Source organism: Siniperca chuatsi, linkage group LG10 (genome assembly GCF_020085105.1).
Source record: "Siniperca chuatsi isolate FFG_IHB_CAS linkage group LG10, ASM2008510v1, whole genome shotgun sequence".
NCBI lineage: Eukaryota > Metazoa > Chordata > Actinopteri > Centrarchiformes > Sinipercidae > Siniperca > Siniperca chuatsi.
The window spans coordinates 12236455-12262951 of NC_058051.1; the positions used below are offsets into that span (position 1 = coordinate 12236455).

The 26497-nt window shown below is 43.8% G+C and overlaps 3 protein-coding genes across 9 annotated transcripts in view; 1 reads left to right on the forward strand and 2 right to left on the reverse strand.

Moving 5' to 3' along the window:
• Window positions 1-102, forward strand: part of ybx1 (Y box binding protein 1) — a 6602-nt gene extending 6500 nt beyond the window's left edge. For all 7 annotated transcript variants that reach the window (XM_044210491.1, XM_044210493.1, XM_044210495.1 and 4 more), the window contains one exon: window positions 1-102. This exon is cut by the window's left edge and continues 244 nt beyond it. The gene's annotated coding sequence lies outside the window, so the exon portion shown is untranslated.
• On the reverse strand, window positions 103-14337 carry arhgef16 (Rho guanine nucleotide exchange factor (GEF) 16). Its single transcript, XM_044210490.1, has 15 exons — window positions 14043-14337; window positions 12655-13293; window positions 12011-12062; window positions 10816-10979; window positions 10274-10330; window positions 8442-8602; window positions 7064-7216; window positions 6847-6976; window positions 6152-6226; window positions 5916-6008; window positions 5526-5677; window positions 4387-4575; window positions 3171-3241; window positions 1385-1486; window positions 103-1233 (listed from the first exon to the last, which is right to left on the reverse strand). The coding sequence occupies exons 2-15, from the start codon at window positions 13225-13227 to the stop codon at window positions 1094-1096; spliced, it is 2112 nt and encodes a 703-aa protein (XP_044066425.1). The 5' UTR covers window positions 13228-13293; window positions 14043-14337; the 3' UTR covers window positions 103-1093.
• Window positions 14338-17356: 3019 nt separating this feature from the next.
• Window positions 17357-26497, reverse strand: part of espn (espin) — a 53192-nt gene continuing 44051 nt past the window's right edge. The window contains 3 exon segments of the mRNA XM_044210488.1: window positions 17357-17639; window positions 23304-23315; window positions 24763-24842. Coding sequence (XP_044066423.1) covers window positions 17492-17639; window positions 23304-23315; window positions 24763-24842 — 240 coding nt within the window. The 3' untranslated portion in view covers window positions 17357-17491.

Sequence of the window (26497 nt, forward strand, 5' to 3'; positions counted from 1 at the left end):
GAATTTGATATCTGGTCAGTTTGACATTTTTAAATAACTTTTTATGTATTCAAACATTTTAACAAAATGCAAGCTCAAATAAAAGTCCAGAAACCAGGAAAATTGTCTCAAGTGTTGGCTTTATTTTTCAATTATACAGGTTCTAAACAATGACACAAACATGGAATGTTTCTTTGTTACATAGTATACAGTTAAGTTGGAGTGTGTTTTTCATTTCACATTAATATCTAGACAAATATAACCATGTATGATGCAGTGAGTGTTATTTATTCAATCAAATTCAACAATGGAACAGCATGTCATAAACTGAATTTAAAATAACATGAACTTTTACTAGAATTTAGATAATTCTGTGGTCACATTTTCTTTTACACCAGGATAACAAGGAAACCCTACACATCTTAAATTGGCACCAACACAATGTGATACAACAAGACTTGTAACCAACATTGAACAGTTCCTTATCTTGAGGTTAGAGAAGTCACATGATTCATGAAAGCAAAGTGTAGGTAATGCACTAATGTGTATTTTCTCATACTATAGTGTATGTAGATAATATAATTACATTTTGTAGCTCCTAGATTAAATCCTAGGCTGTATCTGAGGTTCATTTTTTGCTTAAGCTTTAAACTCAATTTGATAAGTTAAGTAAAATGTCCACTGTTGGCCAGTAAATCCTGCTATTGCAAATATCCATTCTTTATTGGCTGCACATATAGAAGGTGGACCAAAAACTCCTTAATATCCAATAGCTTTGCAACACTTTTTTGTTGATTTAACCTGATGGCCATGTTTTAAAATAATTGGTTTGGACAGTCGGATTCAAACCAGGAACCGCATGGATACATTGTATTCATCTTAGACCACTGTGGCACCAGAACAACATTAATGGCCAGTTTTGAGGCTTTTCATATCTTGGTAAATGTCTTTCAGTCTGTTGGTAATGGACTTCTGGTTCAGTAATTACAGTAATTGATAGTGTTCCTGCATTCAGTATGATTCACAAGCGATGCAGTCTCAACAAAGACTGGACATATTAGCATCATCAATATATCGGAAAGTGTTTCTGTTATTCTGTACATCCGAGAGACACTCAAACATTGGTCTCTTTGCGCAGGCGCTTCATACGTTGCACGTTGTTCTCCATTGCAGTGGGGTTGGTGATCTCTGTGGCACAGCTAGCAGGAAACCAGCCTCTCTCTCCATCTCGCATTCTCTCCCCGTAGCACCAGGCTAGGAAGAGCAGACAGTTTAAGTTACCTTTTTAAGCACTCTTGCATGCTTTTATGTGAATTGTAGAAGACGGCACACTGATTGAGCATGAAGGTTTGGATTTCATGTTTAACAGGCAGTGATGGAGCTAAGCGCACACACAGGGCCTCACCATCCTCTTTCTGCAGGACGATTACAAGCTCAGCCTGTTGCAGTCCCAACTCATCTGGCTCCTTTGGCATGTAGGCTTTGGTGGCCTCATACTGTGGCAGATCTGAAACACATTCCCATAATGCAATGTGTGCCAAACTAAAGCTTTTATGTTAGGTACAGTATATTTCCTGTATTTCATGTTTCTGTTTTATAGCACTTTGTATGTGGTTCATCTTATTGGCCGGCTGTGAAGAATTAAGAACCCTGTTGTCTGTACTGTAAAAAACACATCATATGCCACATCGCTGAATATCTACAGCACATCACAATATTTTCTGGCACATGTCATTTTCCCTGGAAAGGCACACCCATTGAAAACGAAATCAAATACCTAACAGAGATACTCACTCTTAAAACAATAGCTATTACACAAACAGCCACTCTGACTGCTGCCTGCGTGACAGTTTTGTTTTAAATATGCCATTAACAGTATCATAAGGGCGTGTATTTGTATGAACAAGATCACTGCTTTTATTTAAATAAGATTTTATTTAATATCCAAAATACTGTGCATGTTCTGATCTTATTTGGCTTACAGACCTATACAACACTAAGGCCTAATACAAGGTAAAAGGTACAAGGTAGATTTATTTATCATTTTACAACACAGGGTTGCAAATGAGATTTGAGTTGTAGTTCCCTTTATGCTACTCACAAAACAAAACATGTTATATACAACAATTGTATACAACAGATGAGTGAATATATAACAAGTTATAGAAATGAAAACCATTTTACATGGTGGAGTGCTGAGGATGAATTAAGTAGTCTCACAGCCTGAGGGAAGATGCTGCACTGTAATCTGGTGGCGGACACTTCTGTATCTCTTGCCAGACGGCAGCAGGGTGAACAGGCTGTGGCTGGGGTGGGTACGGCCCTTTAGTATCCTTTGGGCTCTGTGCAGGCACCTCACCGATATCACTGATGCTCAAGGGAATTTTGCCTTCTTAAGTTTCCTTAAGAAATACAGCTGTTTCTGAGCTTTCTTAACCATGGTGGAGATGTGAGATTGCCATGCCAGGTTCTCTGTGATGCTGATTACCAGGAACCTAAAACTATTCACCTGCTCCACCTCAGCTCCACTGATGTAGACAGGGGTGTGTGTCTTTGCCTCCTTTTTCCTAAAATCAATGATCAGCTCCTTGGTTTTGCTGACATTGAGCAGTAGGTTGTATTCTGTGCACCACTCTACAAAATAGTTAATTTCCTCCTGATATAAAGCCTCATTGTTGTTTGAAAATCTGAATTACTGCTCCACATCTGTCTTGTTTTGAAATTTGTACTCTGCATGTCCAAGGCACGTTTGACACATACTGTAGGATCACATAGGCCTACATCTGTTTCATATGCAGTATACAGTCAAATGTGAGTAAGTACGAATTATGTTTTTTATATGTATTGAAGTAATTGTAAAACATTGTGAACACAAAGTCAGCGTTCACATAGATCAAGAATATGTTAGTATAAAAGTCTGGAAAAGAAGGGATAACCTACTGTATGCAGCTGATATGTATGTGAATAAGATTGCATTTAAAATGTATAATGAATGCTGTTTTTTTTGTGCAGCATACTGCCTTCCACACAAATTAATCATTTACACATGCAAGGTAAGAGAACAGATTTGTCATTAGTTGCCACTTTTAAAGATTACATGTATGCCTACTGAAAATTCTGGTCAAGCCAGTGTTGACTCAAAGTGTACTTCAAAGAATGACTCCCTTGGTAAATAAAACCTGCTGACTTACCAGCTGTAGGAGTGGAGACACCTGCCTGCTTGTGTTCTGTAAGAGCAACTATCCAACGTGCCCGGTCCACCCTGGGCAACAGAGACAAAATATCATAGTTAAATATGACTCCAGACCCAGTGTAGTCTATTGTACATGTGATAGCACAAACAGTCTGTTTCTTAATAATGGACTTAATGCATGGAACCATTTTAGGTTGGCATTAAGATTTCTGTCAGTAGAGGGAGCCAATAAACTCCTGCACACTAGTCTTAACTTACAATAATACATTTATTTGCAACGTTTAGGTGAAGGTCTAGCTGCAAATAAATGTATTATTCCAAGTTAGACTAGTGTGCGGGAGTTTATTTGCTACTTTTGATTTGCTTGTCCCTCTCCTACACACCTGTCTCATGAAATAGATGTGTGAAGTAGAGGGAGCCAGACACAAAACATCAGATTTGGTTTCCAGTAGGGTTTTTCCATCAACGCGCTGTGATGACATGTAATTCCACTATAGCATCACAGTAGGGGATAGCTGCCCTGAGCCGCGCTGCTGTGGTCCTACTTGGTAACAGGGCCGACCACGGCCAACCCGTGACGGTCTCAGCTGTGTCCACAGCAGCTAAACTCGTGTCTGTGCTGGAGACAAAAGAGAAGGCTTCTTTTTCCAAAATGTTGTGTTCTGCTCCCAGTACTTTGGGGGGATGTTTTTATTGTCAAGAAGTTATAGGACATGGAATGTGTTTGTCACCAAGTTAGCAGAGCTTCATTAGTGGTGCTATTCTTCAGTAAAAACAGGTCTAATCAAATTAGACACATATTCTGCACTATTTGGCCAGTGGATCAGTTTAACAGAAACAGCCACAGTGAGCTGAAAAGGGCTGCAGGTGACAGACAGGCTCTTACTGTGGTTTGTGACTAGTACACCTCCAAGATGTCATCAAGGTAAACAACTTTAGCATGCTGTGCTACGCACCGTGCCAGCGCGGCTCGACTGCTTGTGTTTGCCTCCCCTAAGATGGAAAAACCCTATAGGTCATACAAGTGAATGTGATTTTGTATAAATCACAACAGGACCATGTTTCCCAGAGACCTTAACCATAACCATCAGATGAAATTGTACCAGTTTATTATACTTAAATCTGGCGTTTTCAAATATAAATTCCCACTTGAGGGATAATAGCTGTACTTATCATGTACAGATCATGGCTGATAGGAGCTGAGACAACAGTACCTGGACTCGGCCACCAGGGAGATCTGTTCCGCTTTCCCATCACTGTTCTTGCTCATCAGCAGTCTGAAGGAAAGATAGTAGCTGGAGCTGCTCTTGGCAGGCGGAGACATCCGTCCTTCTGCATCCTCCCCGACCTCTACCTCCACATTCTTCAGAGTGGCGTAGTCCATCACCACAAAGCTCTCCTCACTGGACAAACTAACTGTTTTAATTCACATGTCCATTAACAGGAAATTTTTTAATCAGACAAACTGTGTCCACTGGTCCCAATATGCAGGAGCATTCACAGGTATAGTGTGATTATAAATTACCACATTATAGTGTAGCTAAACCCAGCTGCAATTTTAGTTTGTATGTGTGTACTATTATAACACACACACACACACACACACACACACACACTAACCACATTCCTTGACTATCTGCTAATAGCATTTCCTAGATATGTGTCTACTTTACAATCCTGAAAATGACTCCAGTGTTGTGGGCAACTCCTTCCTCTGAGCTGACATTGTTTGGTTTCTCCCTAACTCAAAACAGAAAGCTGTAGTCTGTCGAGCTGACATGCTGAATGCAAGATTGAAGAATCTCAAGTATGCATGCACCACATCCATACTCTCTCCTTTCTCTGTCCCCGTCCTCTCCTCTTTTCTCTCTGTTTCTCATGCTCCCTGCCTGCCAGCAGCTGGACCTACTCAGTGTCCACAGGAGTCACCAGGGAAAGCCCACAATGCTCATGAAATGCTTCAAAAACTGGTTGTGGTTCTGATGTTTGTCTTCTCTAGCAGCCCCATTTTTAGCTGATGCCCAATTAGGTTCTTTTAAAATCTTAAGAATGAAAAGAAGCTTTAAATTTTGAAATTCACAATGCATTATGTCCAGAGGTGAAAACATTAGCTTCCTGCTCTGGTTTCTTTGTTGCTAATGCTAGAACAGGATATTACAGGGTTAGGGTAAAACATGAATGAATGCATCTTAAATGATCCTATTATATTAAATCTTCCTGGAGATATTTTTGTGGATTAATCTTAAAATCTGTCAGTTTAAGTTTTGTAAAAACCCTTTTCCCACAAAATAGTATTTTATATTTTAAGTGAATACTTTTTGAAACGAAGCCTGTTTATTTTAGTCCCACTGACCTCTTCTTCTTGGTCACGATCAGTACGTCATTGAAGACAAACAGGTAGTAGCTCCTGTTGCTGAAAGCCCTCCAGATGCTGAGCTCTTCAGTGCAGACTGCCAGCTCACCACGCTTTCTCAGCCACCGCGATGATGACACCAGAGGAAATGGCTATGAGGACACAAGAGTTATCAGTCCATGTTAGCAAAGATGTTTTTGTCTGTACTGGATCTGCATCATTACTACATAAGGGGAATTAGTTCAAAGCATTTTCCATGTTCCATTATGTTCCTTGCCTTTTATATTTACACCCATAGCCAACATTTCACCTAACAAGTCAAACCCTGTGAACTCTATTCACTGTATTCTTCCTTGAATGTGCTTGTGCAGAAACGTGGTCGGCTCTTACCTTGATTTTACCAAAATCCATCTGTTTCTGGATGGTGTACATCTGCTCTGTCCTCTCCATCCGCCTAGCTCCATCATTGCAGCTAGTGACCAACTGTTTAAATAATAAATCACAACAATGACATAATGATGATCACAACCATAAAAACACATTGAGTTCATAGTCCACTCTCAAACGAGAGTGGGGCAAAAGAGTGCTTTTCAGGCATTCAGCTGAGCTGTTCTGAAAATCTCTACCTTGCTGATGGCGTGCAGCGCCCAAACAGCAGCAAAGTATTCCGCTGTCTTGTCTGGAGTTTTCTGGCAGATTGTCTGTGAAGCGAGAATAAAGATATGCAATTTAGTACCAGTTATTTACTTCTGTAGGCAAAACAACCTTCTGCACCACTGTACATGCTATGAAGCTGAATCTGGAGTTCCTAAATCATTAATAACTTATTATTAACTCCAGTGCACAGTCCAATGCACAAAGGTATATTTTACCCAAAAAGATCTGATACTATACTACTCTATGATACTATGAGACTGACAAAATTGAAGAACATGGAGATAATGTGGCAAATGCATACTTAAATAACACTATTAGATAAAGAATGACCATTATGGAATGACAGTCAATCTAATATCTATACACACTTGAGGAAAAACAGATACATAGGCTCTCAGCCTGCTGGCCATAAACCCACAGAGGGGTCACCGGGTGGTGTTTTAAAAATTATTTTAATCTATTTCTTTAGAAATAAGTATTTTCATCTGATATGTCTTCCAATAAACAAAAAACAACAACAACAACAACAACAACAAAAAAACACCTTGAATGTCAGGGTTACACCAGCAACAAGCTGCTGTGAATAGGTATTGTTTAATTTGTTTGGATACACGAGCCATAGAGGTTGAAAGTCATTCATAGAGAAAGTAAAGGTTAAACTGACGTCCAGCAGCAGTGGCAGTCTGGTGACTCGCTGCATGGGAAGGATGAGGAAAGAGATCATGGGCAGGCCTCCGCATTCACTGCTCCCCTCGATTTGCTTCAGGGTCTCTTTGAACGCAGTGTTGCTGATCCTAGTAGACGGAAAGAAAGAGGGAAGTTTAGCTCATCCTGCCGTGTTACTACTGTAACAACTTGTTACAGCTTGTTCTGCTACTCACAGCAGGTTCTGCAGCGTCCTCTGCTGGAAGGTCTCGTTGGAGCAGTAGACGATATAGGGTTCAAAGTGTTGGGTAGCGTGGTTCTGAACAATATCGCTAATGTCCTGGATCACGGGGTTGACAGAGTGACGCTGTTCAAGGTCCTCAAAAAACCTGAAAATGGAGAGAGAGGGGGAGGTTTGTAAAGAAGTTAAAAGCACTGTGTTTTTCCTACCACATAATGACCTCACCTGAGCAGGACAGAGTGTGAGGACAGAGTATGCTCAGGCTGAACTGAATGTGATAATTTCAGGATATTAGTATGTGATAATCATACTTGCACCACCAATGTACAGATACATTTATCAGTGTTTTCATTTCAATGTTAGTAACATTCTGAGACAGGTATGGCAATCTAATATGAACTAGTAACTTTATCTTACAACAAATTGTCACCTTGGGGCTATAAGGTTCTATCTGACTTTGTCAAAAACCAAGTTGGTCAGGTATACATATTGCATTAGAGCCTATTTCCTTCTCCATTTAACTCAGTGGATTCTGAAAAATGTGAACTTCAGAACAATCCCGAAATCCTATAGTCACAGACAGCTAGTTACAAAGCTTTGTAAATGCCTTCCATTATTAGCATTATCAACATGATAAACGACTTTCATCCCCACCCTTGCTAAGTGCCTTTTTAACAAAAAGGAATAAAATGACACCTGAAAAACAGCCCAACCCAGGAAGGCAACTACAGGACACACATTCACACACAGATACTGTAAGTCAGATAGCAGCTTCTGAGACACATTCTGCCTTCAAGTTTCACAGATCCTGTTTTAGTGGGAAACGGAGAACAAGAGGATCAATTATATAAGGACACTTCTTATCTTGCTGCTAAAACTGGATTTACTTTCACTCAAAACAATCTAGCCAGCAATGCACAGAGCAACACAGACTGCTCTCAAGCACGTTATCATCTTAAAGCCCGGGAATACCACTCAGAGTAGCTAGGCAGCAGAACCAGTTTGGCTAGCGTGTTTTAACCTGTCGATGGAGCCTCTACTAAAGACATGCTGAGGGCAAATACTCTACTTTAAACTTTAAATCAACCAATTTTCCACTTGAAACCATGTCTCAATGGGAATACAACTCAACTGTATGACAAAAAAAAAAAAAAAACACACACACACACACCCAATGTGCAGCCCAATTTAAAATGTGTACAGTACAGTTGATACTGTATGCAGATAAACAGTCTTTAACACTGCCTCACACACTGATAGCATCATCAGATCCTTTTTTTAATGAAGTGATGAACCTCCTCCACAACTAGTTTTCCCATCACCCTCTCACACACATAAACACACAAGTAAGACCATAAGAGTGTTGTGCCCACCGTTTGCTGACTTGGTGGATGACAGAGATGTTGGAGAAGAGGTGATGGTGCTCTGTGACCGTCATCGTTTTCCTCAGAGCTTCACTATTCTTGAAGTGACGCAGCAGGATGTCCAGGCTGTGCAGGTACGAATGCTCTGATGTGATGATCTCAAAAATGGCCTGTCAAATGACCACACATACCAAATAAGTGTTCATGTAAAGGAGCAATTCACATTTGCAACATGTACTTTCTTTAACCTTCAACCTTTAAAAAATGAAAAATCCACCTGGTGATGCTCTTAATGTTAGATGTCGTCTAACCTTCATATTTTTTGATAAAGGCTTTTCTATTTACTTTTTGGGGGTACCCACTTTCTTTAAACCTTGCCTTTTCTCCTCTGGATAATTTGGTGATTTCCTACATTTCCCAGAATCCCTTTTGACAACATTCAGAGAAATGGCCTCTACTTTCTGCATTCAAGTGTGGGTTTTATGCATAGTTGAAAGGAGCAAAGCAGTAATGAAGTTCATCAAAATCGAGAAAAGTACAACAGACATGTCCATGAACCAAAATAAAAAAAACACATGCTGTGGCTGCAATGCATTCTGGTCTATTGAGGCTACTGTTGGTGGAGAAATATGTATCTCTGCTATGACAAACCTCTCCCTTCATGTTGAATATTGGAGCAAAATGGTGAATCTAGAATTTGACACTGAGTGACACAACAATCTGATGTTTAGCAGCGATGTTTAGACTCCACTTAAACTTCATATATTCTCTACATATTGTAAGGTAATAGTTAGCCAATTATCCATAGGAATCAGAAACATATACCAGCAGACAACAAAACAGGTCAAGAAATGGAAGACATATCAGCAGTGGTTGATTCATAGCAGTGTTCAAAGTTGTTTTTACTGTAAGACAGCAGAGGTTAACTAAACCCTCCATTTCAAAATATTTATACTGTTTGTGGTCAGGATCTTACAGTAGGTGAGCTATCCAGTGGTGATGACACACCTTCCACACTCCTACTTCCTGTAATAGGCTCAGAAAGGACCAAAGAGCATTAGCTGAGCTAAATCAAGAACACTACTTCCTGAAAATATCTAACCAACATTGATGTTTTACACTAAACGCTCAAAATGTCGCGAAAGAATGTTAAATGATAGTCTGCCTGATGGACCTGGTAAAGCTCTGCTCTGTCTGAGCTAATGTGGGGCAACTTTGTTCACTGCTCAAATCTCCATGATATTACAGCATGCCCACTAGAAGAGCAGTATTTTTAGTTCATCTAAGTTAGTCCCAAACTTCAGCAAAATGCTTTCATACCCCTAAAAAGTAGCATTAAAGTTGCAATAGATGAATAAATCTGGAGCACACTGCTTAAGCACTAAAAGTAAACCCATGACAAGTACAAAAGAGCGAGACAAACACCTGCTCAGGAGACGGACTGAGTGTGATCACACTGGCAGGGTGTGGCTTTATTCAGGGTGGACCTTTGGTATTGACACATCTGTTGTTAGAATTGCTAGCAGACAGATTACAAAAGGGAAAATCTACCCTCAGATAGTGTTACACTATATAGATGGCACCAGTCTGTGATGGTCAATTGCCTTCCAGGAGTTATTTTTGTGATGAAATGTAACTGGCTTTGTTGTTATACCCCCATTACCACAACCTGTTTAACATACTTCTGTTCAGTGAGTTCCTTCATTTCCTAGAAAGCCTTCTGACCAAACCTCTGAGAATGAGTTTGAACTTGTTGCCAGACAATGTTGGCAGATGTAGGATGAAAATCAATATGACTGTAAAGTATATGTGCACACACACACACACATACACACACTTACCTCTTGTCTCTTTCTCTCTTGAGGTGAGATCAATGTCAGGATACCTGTGTCCCTCACCTTTGTAAGAGATACAAAGAAAAACTAATGTTACGCTCTGCATTCTGCTGTATATTTGAGATAGAACTTGTTTTGAAAATGGTAAAAATGAAATGTCAATGTCTCAGACAAGCTCGGTGGACGTTCTGACATCTAGAGCAAACTTTGCCAGCATTTCCACATGGGGTCATGGAGTGTGGGAGTTTATGCAGCAGCGAAAACATGTAAGACTGTAGGCTTTTATATTGCACCCTTTTAAACAAAATGACAAAATCAGCTGAAGTTAAAGAGCGAGAAGGAAAAATATTTTATCAGAAGACAAACACATTGGCTGTCAGTGTTCTCTGTCAAAAGAAGTGATGACCGAAATGGATTTATGGTTTATTATACTAGTACACTTATACACTGAATTACGTTATTAATTCAAACACCTTTGCAGAACTCATAGGTTGCACTTGATTTAGTTTCCCTCACACTTTGTCTGTCGGTGCAGATAGAGGTTTTACCTGTGGCAGCTGGCTCCAGGTGAGCTGTGCAGGCCGGTAACTCTTCACCACGATGCCCTGGTCCAATACGGGAGGCTCCACCACCACAAAGTCATCCAGCAGCTCATCCTGGTTGGTGGAGTGCAGCCCTCGCTCACGGATCTCCTGGTAGAGGCGCGGTGTAGCTGAGGATCACATAAACATCAACAAACATCACTTAAGTTTCAATTCAGAGTCTCAGTGTGCGATAGGTTTGCAATTTGGATTCACATGACTCATCACGTCACACAGAGAACATTTTTTCATGACTGTAGCAGCAGGAAAAACAAAACAAGGCTGAAAATACCTGGTTTCTAAACTGAAATATTTCTCTCATAACAGGCTTATGCATGAAGGACTCTGTTGTTATTCACCCATAAATGTGTCATTTGTATTGAAAGAAGGCAACTGTAGGTATTCTGTTAAGTGTAACAAATGAAATGCTAAAGCACAGTTGGAAACTGTCAACATAATAACATGGGCCACTTTGAGAATTAAAGAATGGAAGGTGAGAAAGCATGTGTTTGGAATAAAGCTGATAGTAAGTTAGATTCATATGTAGGTTTCTGCCTAGTGTGTTTTATTACTGGAATGAGACAGAGACCATTATGTTAGTGAAAGGTCACAGGTTTGATTCTCAAAGTGTTAAATGTGCAGGTGAAATCTGATTATGATAATGAGAAAGAAATGAAGTGTTTTCCTAAGATGGCCGCTCCTTCATCTTTGAGAATAGACCAAAACACCAAAAAATGTCTGCGTTAATTTCAGTTAACTACTCTTCAATCAAACCTTCTCAAGTCCACATAATTATAACTGGACAATTACTTTTTTTTTTAAAAACACTCAAAACTGGAGAAGTGGCAGTGTTAGAAGGTACAGGACATCAAAGTTCAACATTCAGGACTCAATCTGACATTCAGAATGCTGGGAACGATTTCCTGTTGGGTCCGCTCCTGTTGCCTCAAGGGATGTTGCCTAAGCTATGACATGGAGAGTATGGCATCAACATATCAAGTCTAGTTTTTTTGAACATTTTCATTGAGAAATTCTACAACACATAATTGCTTTGCAATCTAATAAAAAAAAAAAAACTAAACGTAATTGTTATTTCCCATCTATTTGTAGTCCTGTAGCCGAATTTAGAGAAGTGGACAGAGTGACACATTAGTGAACATACCATCTTTGAAGGACCCGCGTTGGTTCTGGTTCCTCTTTCTCCCCAGGGTTCGCTAGAGGGGAGACAGCAGTGCAGCCTGAGTTTAACAGTGTGGAATGCATGGGCCTAAATAATACTCGGTTTTTATTATATCTTTTTTCTCCTGACATCGCATTCCCTCTTCAGCACTGCCTCTTTCTTTCAGTCCTTAAATGTAGCATTTAGTAGTATAGTCTGGTAAAAACCCTATGAGGACTTCCTCAACACTGGTACTGGTCTGGATGATAGGAACTAGTTGTGGAAACTCACCATCACCCCTATGACTAAAGGAGAATTTGACAGAGATCACCGCCAACGCTATTGGCTATGCTGGCTGTGACCTATGAGGCTATTAGAAGAACAACACTGTTGTCAGCTGGGCTCTGTTTTCATCTGAAGAACACAACTAGCATTGAAACTGACACTTTCATTTAGTTTGGTAGTTGCATAGATGTATATGAATGAATTGCTCATATTATCCAACAGATAAGTGGATAAAATTCTCTTTTTACAGTATTATTATTAGCCAACTAAAACTACAAATTCCATTTCATTAACTATGAGTTTATGGTAAATGGACATAGTACAATACTGCCCTTTGACCCCAAACCCCTCTGCCTATGTACCTTGCGTCCAGGGCTGCGAGCTGGACCAGGATTGGGTGTTCTATCCTCTCTGACAGGTTTCAGTGTGGCTGCAGCCACTCGTCCCGTCGTCATGGCTTCAATGTCCAGGCTGGTCACAGCCGCTCTGTATGACTTGTTCCTGCCGTTCCTCCTCAAAGAAAAGCCGTCTCCATCACTGTCATAATCCTCCCAGGACACATCTGGCCCCTGGGTTGAGTGACGGCTCCGGGTCCCACTGCTGGAGATCTCCAGTCCCACTGGGAACGTCACCACAGTGGTGTGGTGGCGGTTTTTGGGCCGGCTGGACACGGCTAAATTCTTAGGGATGAGCTGGTGGGTGCCAACCTTCAGCGCTGCAGGACTCTGGGTGCTCAAAACCACCTGAGGCACCACCATACTGTCTACTACATCTTCCTTGGGCGTGGATATTTCAGATTGGGGTGTGGGGGAGCTTTGTGACTGGCAGCAATCATCGCCCGACTCAGATATATGGAGTTCTGAGGAGAAGTGGCTCTCCAGAATTAGAGGGGCGGCCTGGTCGCCCATGCAGCTGTCTGACTGGCTGTGGGACATGGCGTCCTCCCACCTTCACCTCGGCTGGTCTTCTGAGCTCTTCAGCACCTACAACATTGGAGGAGTCTGAGGAGGAGGGGAAAAAAAAAAAAAAAATCAGCTTTTACATGCATAACCAGGAGACATAACTTAAAACTACAGAGAGGAAACATGTATAAACTAGCACGTTAAATGAAGACATGGGAAAACAGCTACAGCAGGGGTAGTATGGCTGTCTCCTTTCTGGATGACCCTAAAATACCACCAGTGACCTATAGTGGGGCTCCCAGATCTCTTCCCATCGAAGAGAGGAGCCTCACCCCTGCTCCAAGCAGCCAATTGTGTCAGTCCTCAAACTCATATAGAAGGACTCAACTCGTGACTCACCGCTCACTCCTACACTACACTTGCCCACACAAAGGCACACAGAGAGACCTGCTCCAGAAACTACAAGAAAACAAATTGACACTTTATTTCTGATAAATACTCCTTGCCATGTGCAAACAGTATAATGTCAAGTGCAGACACACACGCATGTTATGATGTAGGACTCTTATAAATATGCTATTATAGTGACATGCTTAAAATGACATGAAATAAATTGCCTTAACTGCAGTTTTAAGATACTGTTATAACACCTACGGCAACATAAATTATCTGCTTGTTTTTTTTTCTTCTGATCAGTCGCAGTCTGAATTTCCAATAACTTCGCTGCCTGAAAGACGGATTAGGGTGGGAGCAAAAATGTCTGCCTCACATTCCCATGGTTCTTAACAGCGAGGTGAAACGCAGTTCAGTAAACACTGAAACTGTAAGCAGTTCAACAGCTGTCTTACCTGTGTGAGGTGACCTTGCAAACACCAGCCTTCTTATTAAATGATATCACAGGTCACTACGGCGGTTCTAGGAGAGCTGCTGTCCGGTGCGTTGAGAAGTGCAGCTTCAGCAGCAGCTGTAGTCCTCCGCTCCACTCTGTCACATATTACTTGTTACTCACTCACTTCCTCCTCTGTTTGCAGGCGCCCATTAATCCCTGCTGCTTACGTCACTACAGGTGAGTGTCAATCAATCATCGAAAAGTGCCAATTGAGTTTAAAGCAGGCAGAGGCCTGCAGCTACGAAAGCAACTTTTAACAGAAAAGCAGTTTAACATATGGACTTAACAGCTGTTTCTGTGAAACTGGACTAACTACTTTCCAATACGGCTCGACCACATGAAACTCGGCCGGTTCCCAATCAAATGCATTTATAACGTCATGTCAGGAGGTTGACCTGTCCACCTGTCCAGTTATAATCCTTTTGCAAAATACACGCCGATAAAATGTCCATTTATTATTTGATCTTCCATCGAATTTCTACAGTGTTCCTTTCTTTCTGATGATTGTTGACATCCCATCTACCTGATTGGTAACAAGTAGCTCATTGGCGCCCTCTGTTGACCATTAGGAGGCACTACAGTTTCCTCACTGATTAATTTACACTGCATGTAGAGAATACATGGTATTGCGAACTCCACATACAAAAATAATATAATAAAATACAAAATCTTCCCATTACAGAGATTTTTGGTTTGCATTTTCTTAGTACAAGGATTCCTTGAAAGCTGCAAGCTGTAAGTAAATGTCAAAAGTGTCTGAAACTGAACATGAAAACTGTACTCCCACACATAACAGTCTGTAGGCTTTAATTTAAATTAATTGTTTTTTTAAATTTATTTATTAGTTTATTTATTTTCTTAGTTTTTTCTTATTGCATATTACTATTATTTTTTTTCAACTTTATTATTATTCTAATGTTTTCTTCATTGGCGGTATATTAGTTGTATTTTAAATCTCATTCTGATATGTAATTCCTCCACCTTTTGTTCAAGCTGTGATGTGTGATTGTACATTGTTTTACATAGTATGTTCCCAATATTGGAGTTAGTCTGCACAATCCACACGTCAGTTTAAAAATGTATCTATAAGTCTGTCCAATACAACAGCGCAAACGGAGGCCTCAAAAATCACCACAAGTGAATCAGCCTCTCAAAAACTGAACACTATAGGCTTCAGGTAGCATTTATTCAAGCACATGTGTTTCTGTTGGAGGGAACACAAGCACACTCTGAATGTTGTTTGTTGATTAAACATTTATTGTCTTCATTGTTAACAGTCTGAAAATACATGAATTAGCCAACATTCTATTCAAGCAAGGCTGAGACATGTAATATAATGCAATATGGAAACAATAAAACAATAAAATTCTGAGAGGGTCACTATATACAGAGTTGAAATATATATAGAAAATCAAATGGCAATGATGTTTTCATCATTTTCAATCTCAACATCATATGGCATCCGATGACAGTGAATTAGATTATTTCCAAAGGATTCCCCACCCAGGACTATGTCTTTCATGACTACATGATGTGTACTCTCGATACCCTACATTTGTAAAAATGCACATCCAGCCAACATAAATGTCATAAACAGAGAACATTTCTATCATGTGGGAATACCTATGTGTCACACTCAGCAAGAGACATCTGGCATGATTGTGAGGTTCAGTTACTCTTAAATGTCAGTCCACAGATTCATGCTCTGCTAACATTTAAAATGTTCTGCCAAAAAACCACATTTCCATACGTAGCCCCCAAATAGATGAACCAATGGCCAACAAATGTGTGAATCCTAGGAATGCTTGAAAACCTGGAACCTGGAACTGGACTATTAAGACAAGAGAAATTCCAAATAAAATTAGCTGTATAAAAATCAACTTGCCCTTTGTGTCAGTTCTGTCACGTAAAAATTATCTGTCCGAATGTCTACAATAAATTATTCAGTACGTTGTACAAGTCTTGTTCATCTTATATATAATCAGATGTTTGCGCCAAAGACATCGGGTCGAGTATTGAAACTGGACTCTTCACACTAGCGGCTATAGACTACTAATGCATAGCAGGCATTATCTAAGGAACAGTACATTTTTGATGTTACAGCTGTTTCTGGCAGACAGAGAGCACTCTGCATTCTGTAAGCAGATCAGTTGATCAAAGATTTATCATACAGGTCAGTGGGACAAAGGCTGCAACAGGACACAATGTCTTTTCTCTACTTTTGCAATATTCAGTGTGCAGATGAGATGTCTGGTGTAAGATGTGGCCCTTCACGTGTGCATGTTTTGCATAAAAAAAAAAGGCCATGTTCTAATAGAAACCTAGCAGGATTGTACTCACATTGTGTATCTTTGTTTTTCTTTTGTTTTTCACTGAAAATCCAGGGTCCTGGGGTCAATAATAAATCACAACATGCTTGATACACATTATGCAACACATGCACACAACATTTCACATTCATGATCACAATAGCATAACATTTAGGTCACATATAGAAAAATTTAATTGGAACATTGCAGTGATGCAGTTTTCCAGTGATAATTAATAAAATTCAATTTGCACAGCTACATAATCTTTACATTATTTAAAATAGGATATATATTCCAAATCCACAGAGAAATGACAACAAGCTTATCTAAAGAAACAGATTAGTTTGAGCAGTGTTACAACTCTGGCAGTAAAATGAAGCCATTTAGAAGGTGCTTCTATGAGCTTGATACAAAAATCTCATGACTAAGTATATAACATGATAAAGATGTGATATTGTCTACATACAGAATGCATTAGCTGCTTTAGGGTTTAATAAGCCTCTGCTGAGTATGTCCATGCCATCGTTAGATAACACAACTGTTATGGAGCTACTTTTCCATTCATTATATAATGGTGAGTGTGGCTAATAAAGGAAAAATATACATGCAATGACAGGCTTTTTCCCCATGGCAAAAATGCTCACTAGTAGCCCCTTTCCGTCTATCACAAACCTTCTATTGATTTGCAGGAAAGCAAATAGATATATACTACAGATAATCTTAATTTAGCTAAGGACACATGCATTTATAGCAAATGTCTTAAGCGAGGAGAATCAGTGCATGTCACAGCTATTGTTAGCATTAAAAGACCAAGAGTTTGTGTCCATGAGACTTTCAATGGGAGGTGGTGGGTCACACTGCTGCGTTTCACCCAAGCTGAGCCTCAAAGACGGCGTGGACAGCAGCAACCGCAGCATGGTCCTGTGTTTCTGGAGGCTGAAGAGTGAGACAGGGTTTAGAGGAGACAAGCTCTTCCCCACTGTCCAGTGTTCAGTGCAGGGTGGAGGATCAGGGAGGGGGAGGTGTTCAGTGAAGGCCTTGGGGTGGGTGTGTGAGGGTGGGTAGTGCTGCAGAGCAGAGGAGGGGGAGAGGGTCCAGTTCACGGTTTGGCTATATCCCCTTTCTTCAGAATGATCTGCCGCTGCCAGGGGGCCAGCTTGGTCTCGTCGTAGCCCAGGGTCCGTAGTCGCTCCAGCTCCGTCTTCTCCTCCATCTCCTTGGCCTGTTTGGCCTGCTGCTCCACTTTTCTAGATGCATCCATGAAGAAAGGTGGACAAAGGGGAAGAAACAAATTAGAAGTTAGAATTGTACAGAAAGCTTTTATAAGGTTTTCTTCAAAGAAAATGTGTTAATAGGCCTTCTAATAAAACAATCATCAAATCTCACACCAAACCAGCTAATATATAATACAAAATAATATACACAAACACAAAAAGTTAGTTACAATATAGATATAGTTGGCACTCTAGTGTGATTTTTTTAATGTGTGTCAGAGGATAAATTAGTCTTTTCCTCTATTATTACACTATACCAAAAGTGTATGGACACCAACATCTCATTCAAAAACCTTGGGCGTTAATATGCGGCTATAACAGCATCCACTCCTCTTCTGGGAAAGCTTGCTACAAAATTTTGGAACCTGGCTGCAGGGATTTGCTCCCATTCAGCCACAAGAGAACTGAGGTCAGGCACTGATGTTGAGTGATAAGGCCTGGCTTGTAGTTAGTGTTCCACTTTATCCGGAGGGTATTTGATGGAGTTCAGGCCAGTCTAGTTCTTCAAAACCAAATTGGGAAAAACATTTCTTTATGGACCTGGCATAGCAGTAAAGCACAGGTGAAACAAATTTAGCTAACAATGGCTCGGTGTTACGGACAGACAACCGGAGACAATGGTAAGGTGACTAAGAGAGTTTATTGCAACACAGTAGTATCTCGGAGATGAATAGATACAGTCCCTTTTCTTACGGAGGGTTGCGTGTGTGGGCACTAGGGCGCCACACACCAAGACGGGAACACACTGGAACTCCGGACACCGAAGACAGAAGGGAGTCAGGATTTGGAGACAGCACTCTTTAGATGCGTCGTGGACAACCGGAGCCGGGAGTAGGAGAAACACATACTGGAGAAGACAGGCGCTGGGATACCAAGTCCAATAGGGAGAATGGTCGAATACAAGTGGTGGTGAGTCCGTGAAGTGTATACGGGAAGATAGCACTAATCTGTCCTTAATACTAACGAGACCGGACACTGACTGAAGTGAGGAGCTGGGTTTTATAGGAAGTATAGTGGCTGATGAAGTGCAGGTGTGTGAAGGGTGACAGGTGCTGGGAATTAACAATCAGGTGAGGGAGTGCAGAGTGACTGTGATGAGTATAGTGGCTGGTGAGACAAAGACAGGTTGTAACAGAACCCCTCTCCACGGCCAGCTCCTGAGGGCCGAAAGACCCCCTTCCCCGACACCGCGGCCTGTCCCTAAGGGCCAAGCCGATCCGGGGAGCTTATCGGAATCCGGTGCGTCGGGCGGTCGACCAGGAGCTTGGAGAAGGCGGGACGCCGAAGCGACCTCGGGCGGTCGTCCAGGAGCTTGGAGAAGGCGGGACGCCGGATCGACCTCGGGCGGTCGACCAGGAGCTTGGAGAAGGCGGGACGCCGGAGCGACCTCGGGCGGTCGACCAGGAGCTTGGAGACGGCGGGACGCCGGAGCGACCTCGGGCGGTCGACCAGGGGCTTGGGCCGAGTTGGAGGCAGGCGCGGCTTCTGGCGGTCGACCAGGGGCTTGGAGACAGCGAGAGGCCGGAGCGGAGACTGGAGAGGCGACCTCGGGCGGTCGATCAGGGGCTTGGAGACAGCGAGAGGCCGGAGCGGAGACTGGAGAGGCGACCTCGGGCGGTCGACCAGGGGCTTGGAGACGGCGAGAGGCCGGAGCAGAGACTGGAGAGGCGACCTCGGGCGGTCGACCAGGGGCTTGAGACGGCGAGAGGCCGGAGCGGAGACTGGAGAGGCGACCACGGACGGTCGACCAGGGGCTTGGGCCGGGCTGGAGATAGACGCGACCTCGGGCGGACGACCAGGAGCCTGGAGACGGCGAGAGGCCGCGCGACCTCTGGCGGTCGACCAGGAGCTTGGAGACGGCGGGAGGCCGGAGCTGGGACTTGAGAGGAGTCCTCCGGGCAGGAAACCGAGCGGACTCTGGCCGGATGCTGACCTCCGGCAGGAAACCGAATCCGAGACTGGAGAGGAGTCCTCCGGGCAGGAAACCGGAGCGGACTCTGGCCGGCTGCTGACCTCCGGGCAGGAAACCGAATCCGAGACTGGAGAGGAGTCCTCCGGGCAGGAAACCGAAGCGGACTCTGGCCGGCTGCTGACCTCCGGGCAGGAAACCGAATCCGAGACTGGAGAGGAGTCCTCCGGGCAGGAAACCGGAGCGGACTCTGGCCGGCTGCAGACCTCCGGGCAGGAAACCGGAGCCGGGACTGGAGAGGACTCTGGCCGGCTGCAGACCTCCGGGCAGGAAACCGGAGCCGAGACTGGAGAGGACTCTGGCAGGCTGCAGACCTCCGGGCAGGGAACCGGAGCCGAGACTGGAGAGGACTCTGGCAGGCTGCAGACCTCCGGGCAGGAAACCGGAGCCGAGACTGGAGAGGACTCTGGCCGGCTGCAGACCTCCGGGCAGGGAACCGGAGCCGAGACTGGAGAGGACTCTGGCCGCTGCAGACCTCCGGGCAGGAAACCGGAGCCGAGACTGGAGAGGACTCTGGCCGGCTGCAGACCTCCGGGCAGGAAACCGGAGCCGAGACTGGAGAGGACTCTGGCCGGCTGCAGACCTCCGGGCAGGAAACCGGAGCCGAGACTGGAGAGGACTCTGGCCGGCTGCAGACCTCCGGGCAGGAAACCGGAGCGGACTCTGGCCGGCTGCAGACCTCCGGGCAGGAAACCGGAGCGGACTCTGGCCGGCTGCAGACCTCCGGACTGGAATCCGGAGCTGACTCTGGCCGGCTGCAGACCTCCGGACTGGAATCCGGAGCTGACTCTGGCCGGCTGCAGACCTCCGGACTGGAATCCGGAGCTGACTCTGGCCGGCTGCAGACCTCCGGACTGGAATCCGGAGCTGACTCTGGCCGGCTGCAGACCTCCGGACTGGAATCCGGAGCGGAGCCTGGGGACACTGGCGACTGGCGGACCTCCGGGCTGGAAACCGGAGCGGAGCCTGGGGACACTGGCGACTGGCGGACCTCCGGGCTGGAAACCGGAGCGGAGCCTCGGGACACTGGCGACTGGCGGACCTCTCGGGCTGGAAACCGGAGCGGAGCCTGGGGACACTGGCGACTGGCGGACCTCCCGGCTGGAAACCGGAGCGGAGCCTGGGGACACTGGCGACTGGCGGACCTCCGGGCTGGAAACCGGAGCGGAGCCTGGGGACACTGGCGACTGGCGGACCTCCGGGCTGGAAACCGGAGCGGAGCCTGGGGACACTGGCGACTGGCGGACCTCCGGGCTGGAGACAGACGGCGAAGGCTGGGACCCTCTGGAGACAGACGGCGAAGGCTGGGACCCTCTGGAGACAGACGGCGAAGGCTGGGACCCTCTGGAGACAGACGGCGAAGGCTGGGACCCTCTGGAGACAGACGGCGAAGGCTGGGACCCTCTGGAGACAGACGGCGAAGGCTGGGACCCTCTGGAGACAGACGGCGAAGGCTGGGACCTCTGGAGACAGACGGCGGCGGCTGCGCCTCAGGGCTGGAGGCAGGCGGCGGCGGCGCGGCTGCGCCTCAGGGCTGGAGGCAGGCGGCGGCGGCGCGGCTGCGCCTCAGGGCTGGAGGCAGGCGGCGGCGCGGCTGCGCCTCAGGGCTGGAGGCAGGCGGCGGCGGCGGCGCGGCGGCTGCGCCTCAGGGCTGGAGGCAGGCGGCGGCGGCGGCGGCGCGGCTGCGCCTCAGGGCTGGAGGCAGGCGGCGGCGGCGGCGGCTGCGCCTCAGGGCTGGAGGCAGGCGGCGGCGGCTGCGCCTCAGGGCTGGAGGCAGGCGGCGGCGGCTGCGCCAGGGCTGGAGGCAGGCGGCGCGGCTGCGCCTCAGGGCTGGAGGCAGGCGGCGGTGGCGGCGGCTGCGCCTCAGGGCTGGAGGCAGGCGGCGGCTGCGCCTCAGGGCTGGAGGCAGGCGGCGGCTGGCAAGCAGGTTGGGGATTCGTGGATGACCATAGGTTCGGCGGGCCAAACTCCTGGCAGAATCTCGCCAGGAAGAGGTCCAGGAATGGAGAACTGCCTCTTCCTGAACCGCCAGGGATCCAGCCCAGTGCAGCGCCGGACCGGCTAGCCGAAGCACCACGAAGGCTACCTGTGTCCGCTCAGAAGGGAATTCACCTGGGTGCAACAGGAACGCGAAGAAGCATTTCGCGAGGAACTCCTCGCAATCCTCCACCCCACCGGAGAAAATCCCCGACTGTAGAAACTCGTCTACCGCAATAAAGGGACTAGGGAGGCTGAGGATATATTTTTTAGCCACCTCACCCAGGTGTAGGAGGGCAGTTTTGGCCGTCATCCCTGTTTCTTTTAAGGGTCCGGTCTTCTGTTACGGACAGACAACCGGAGACAATGGTAAGGTGACTAAGAGAGTTTATTGCAACACAGTAGTATCTCGGAGATGAATAGATACAGTCCCTTTTCTTACGGAGGGTTGCGGTGTGTGGGCACTAGGGCGCCACACACCGAAGACGGGAACACACTGGAACTCCGGACACCGAAGACAGAAGGGAGTCAGGATTTGGAGACAGCACTCTTTAGATGCGTCGTGGACAACCGGAGCCGGGAGTAGGAGAAACACATACTGGAGAAGACAGGCGCTGGGATACCAAGTCCAATAGGGAGAATGGTCGAATACAAGTGGTGGTGAGTCCGTGAAGTGTATACGGGAAGATAGCACTAATCTGTCCTTAATACTAACGAGACCGGACACTGACTGAAGTGAGGAGCTGGGTTTTATAGGAAGTATAGTGGCTGATGAAGTGCAGGTGTGTGAAGGGTGACAGGTGCTGGGAATTAACAATCAGGTGAGGGAGTGCAGAGTGACTGTGATGAGTATAGTGGCTGGTGAGACAAAGACAGGTTGTAACACTCGGTTCCATCAAGTGATACAGTAGTTTTTTAATGTTATCAATTACACCTGTGCTTTTCCTGCTATAGCATGCCAAAGTGTCTGCTGTAAAAAGGGTGTAATGAAATAATAAAAAAAGCAAAAGCAAAGAGCAAAGAGATATAACAGGATTTATACAGTTGAACTTTGTTCGTTATTCTTGTATATTTGTCTATGTATACTATAGTGTAAGATAACATGCATCTCAGTAGGGTTTGTCAGGGAGAAAAGCAAGGCAAACAGAAGAACAGATAGGGGCGCCACCCACTGGTGTTAGCTGTTACAACAACACCAACAAAACCACTGAAGTTTTTTGACTGTATAAGTGATTATGCTACAAAGCATTCTCAATGCTCTTTAGCTTTTTTCCCTTTTAGTAACAAGGGCTTAGTTAGTATCTAGTTTTTGGCTACTATAGATAAGGAAACAATTTGTAAACATCTGTTGTTTCCCCCTGTATCAGTTTTGATTCACCTTCATAACCCTGTGTGATTTTAACTGTAACCCTGTCTAATTGCATGTGTTTTCTTAAAGGCCTAGGGCGGCATCTAGCGGTGAAATTGCAGTTTGCAACCATTTGAATACCGCTCGCATCACCCTCCCCTTCCAAGCGTGTACGAGAAACTACGGTGGCCACAAAAAGTCGCGAAAAACAAAACGAAATGTTACACACTGGACCTTTAAGTTGCAGTGCGTTTGCCCCTGTCGGCTACCATTATTTAACACATTTTACAAGAAGATCAATGTTATGTAAACATTATTATGTGGAATAAATATTTTTTCTTACCTTTTTTGTTCCCTGTCACATCAGGAGAACATAAGCACAAGAAGAAAAGGTGTAAATAGCCTATCTTAAATAGCAACAACAGTTATTCCACAAGTTAAAGCAATTAGGACATTATTGTAAGGCTTGTCAATGAGAAAATAGAAAGAGAGTGTCACATAATCAACATTAAGTTGAGATGACTGTTGTTGAGAAATGATAAAGCTATAAAACAGATAAGAAATATTTTTTCCAAACAGATCAACAAAGCTTTGAACACAACACCTTAAAGACAGATGAAGACTGCTGCACAGAATTTTATAGAAGGTTGTAACAGAACAAATTTGATAATTAAACCATCTTGAGTTAAAAGCCACTAATACTGCAGACCAAACCCACATGCACCAGTAGTCAGTTACTACTTGGGTTCCATTACATTCCAGTGGGCAAGAGGCGTTGTACTGTATGTCTTTGAACATACTGTACTGCGAGCACTGGTGCCAGATATGCAAGTTCCAGTTTCAGAAATAAGACTTTGTACTCTACGGTGAATTACTTTTGCAAAGCAGGATTCCTTTGAGTGAATATAATCACTGATAAGAGATGTCAGGAGAAAGGCATCAATTGTTCAAGCTCAAAGACCAAGACATAAATAGTGTTGTTCAGAAGGGCCTCTCAGAGTGCAAAATTATAGATTGTCAAAACAGTCTGCACTGGCAGAAAATCAAAAGCATGCCATTCTAACTGAATGCTTGTAGAGTTGAAAAACACTTAGTGCATCAACATACACTTTGTTGTGTCCATTCTATCTGGAATAAATGGGACATTATGGTGGTGTAATGTTGCAGGCAATGTTTTCTTGGCACTTAGTCCAACTTAGTATTGTTTGAATGCCACAGCTTATCTAAACACTGGCCACAGAGAGATGCACTTGTTAATCAAAACAGTCCATCAAGATACTGTGCCATCTTACAACGTATGCATCTGAAGATTGTTCAAGGCATATTAGGTTTAATTCAGCATCATCTTCTGCCTTCAGATCTCAACCTTTGAATGAGGCAGCATTAATCTGCCACTGAAAAAAACAGCAGGAACTGTGTGATGGCATTGCGGTATTAGTGCAGACTAAAATCTATAATGGGTCTAATAATGGATCATTTCCAGCCTGTTGTTAAATCATTTCCTTGAAATATTCAGGCTCACCTGCAGGTGAGAGGGAATCCTAACTGGTACAATATCTCAGCTCAGTCTACCTAACAAAGTGGCCAGAGAGTACATCTACGGCAATTGGAAAAACAAATTATGGTACAAAGTATTATCAATTTTAGCAAGAACTTAACGTCCTTATTTCCAAAGGTATCTGGGCGATGAAACAAACTAACATATGCAAACACAATGAGCACAATCTCTCCCTACTGGCCCAGGATATAATAAATACAAGATGAAAAACAGATGTGCATAGCAACACAGCTTCGTTACTCACCTCTCTTCGTCCATTTTCTTCTTCATCATGTCTCTCCTCCAGGCTGGCATTGATGCCAGGCGTGCAGCCTCCTCCTCAGCCTGTAGATGGACAGAGGGGTCAGGGGAGAGATGGAGATAGGGGCCCATACCAGTCAGTAAAGGATTTTAACTTTAACAGCAGCCCTCCTATCCTGCTTTGCATGACCTCATCCTCTGGTGAAGAGATTACCCGCAGATAAATGTTAAGTGAAATTTACCAAGGTTCTTTTATCATTTAAGGCTCTAACTATGCAAAATACTTTACGACCATCAGCTTTAAATACATTACATCTGTAACCCTCCTCTACTTGTGCAATACAGTACATTTACCACAGTCTTTATTGTTGCAGTACACCATCATGAGTACATGGTTATAGAAATGCATCATCAATCCTATCAATCTAGGAGGGCCATCTAAACATTTTTATGGGAAAATATTCAAGCCCTTCATGCTGTCAGTTAGGTCTGGGCGATACAGCTGAAATTATTAGAACGATATGTATACAAAATCACATAAGACATGATTTAATTGATATTCAATGCAATAAACTGTGTCCCACAGTTATGTATTACATCAGAGACACTTCACATGTGTAAAACAAAGTCATTAACCACTCACTTCAGTTGTCAAATACTTACATCAATTTGTGTTGCATTTTTTTTGGCATTTCCAGGGTCTTATTCGGCAAAGTTATCCAGATAACTCAATAAACCTGCTTTCTGAAACTGGTAGGTGATGTAATACTTATAAAAAAATAAAAAATAAAAAAATAAAAAAATGTGGTTGTGTCAAGGGCTATGAAAACCACAGTCAAATCAATCACACTCTATCAAAGGTGGTATTGAGGTGTTTCATGCCTGTAGTCTCACTTAAAGCCTCTCTACATGCTGGAGAGGGCAGGAAAACATCTCAGAACTGATGAAACGTTACTCTGACCTATTAGTCCAATCTCAAATGTCAAATTTTTGACAAACGGCCTTTATGAAAAACTTAAAAGACTAAATACTGCATATAGCGTACTGTGTAAACTGAACTATATACTTAACAACAGCAAACAGAGCTCACAATAGGTACTCTTCTCCTGTTCCTTTAAAATAAAACAAGGCCTTTTAAATGGGCAGGACACTGTTTTACAGGGCGTTCTCTCTGACAGCGCACACAAACGGTAACTGGATCCTTTTCTCTCTTTCAGGCTGTAATCAGAGGTTTAGGATTTAGGATTTTATTAGGATCCCCATTAGCTGATGCAGAACATCAGCTACTCTTCCTGGGGTCCACACAAAACATATAAGCATGACAACAGATAAGACACTTAAAGACTAAACAACCACATGATATTAAAAACAGAAAAAGTATAACTTCTTTCTCGCAAACATATTACTATACATATTCTTATTCATATAGACATATATATATATATTAATATACACTAAATTCATAAACACTGAATATACATATGAAGTGAAATCTTACTTATTCGTAATAATGATATTCCTCTTCATAAAAAAAAGAAAATGTACAAAATGTGGTTACAAGCATAAGGCTATTAGGTGCTGCTTCATTTGTTTTTTAAAGCTTGCTTTATTATGTGCTTTAGCAATCTGAGCTGGAAGTGAGTTCCATGCAACCATGGCTCGATACAATACTGTGCGTTGCTTTGATTGTGTTCTAGATTTAGGAACTGTGTAGAGACCTCTGGTGGCATGTCTAGTGG

Coding starts and splice junctions, on each gene's coding strand:
- arhgef16 (XM_044210490.1), bottom strand. CDS start 13,227: ATGTCCCACAGCCAGTCAGACAGCTGCATGGGCGACCAGGCCGCCCCT. Junction 4,576..5,525: donor ATCGTGACCAAGAAGAAGAG/GTCAGTGGGACT, acceptor TAGTTTGTCCAG/TGAGGAGAGCTTTGTGGTGA. Junction 1,487..3,170: donor TGTCTCCACTCCTACAGCTG/GTAAGTCAGCAG, acceptor AATGTGTTTCAG/ATCTGCCACAGTATGAGGCC.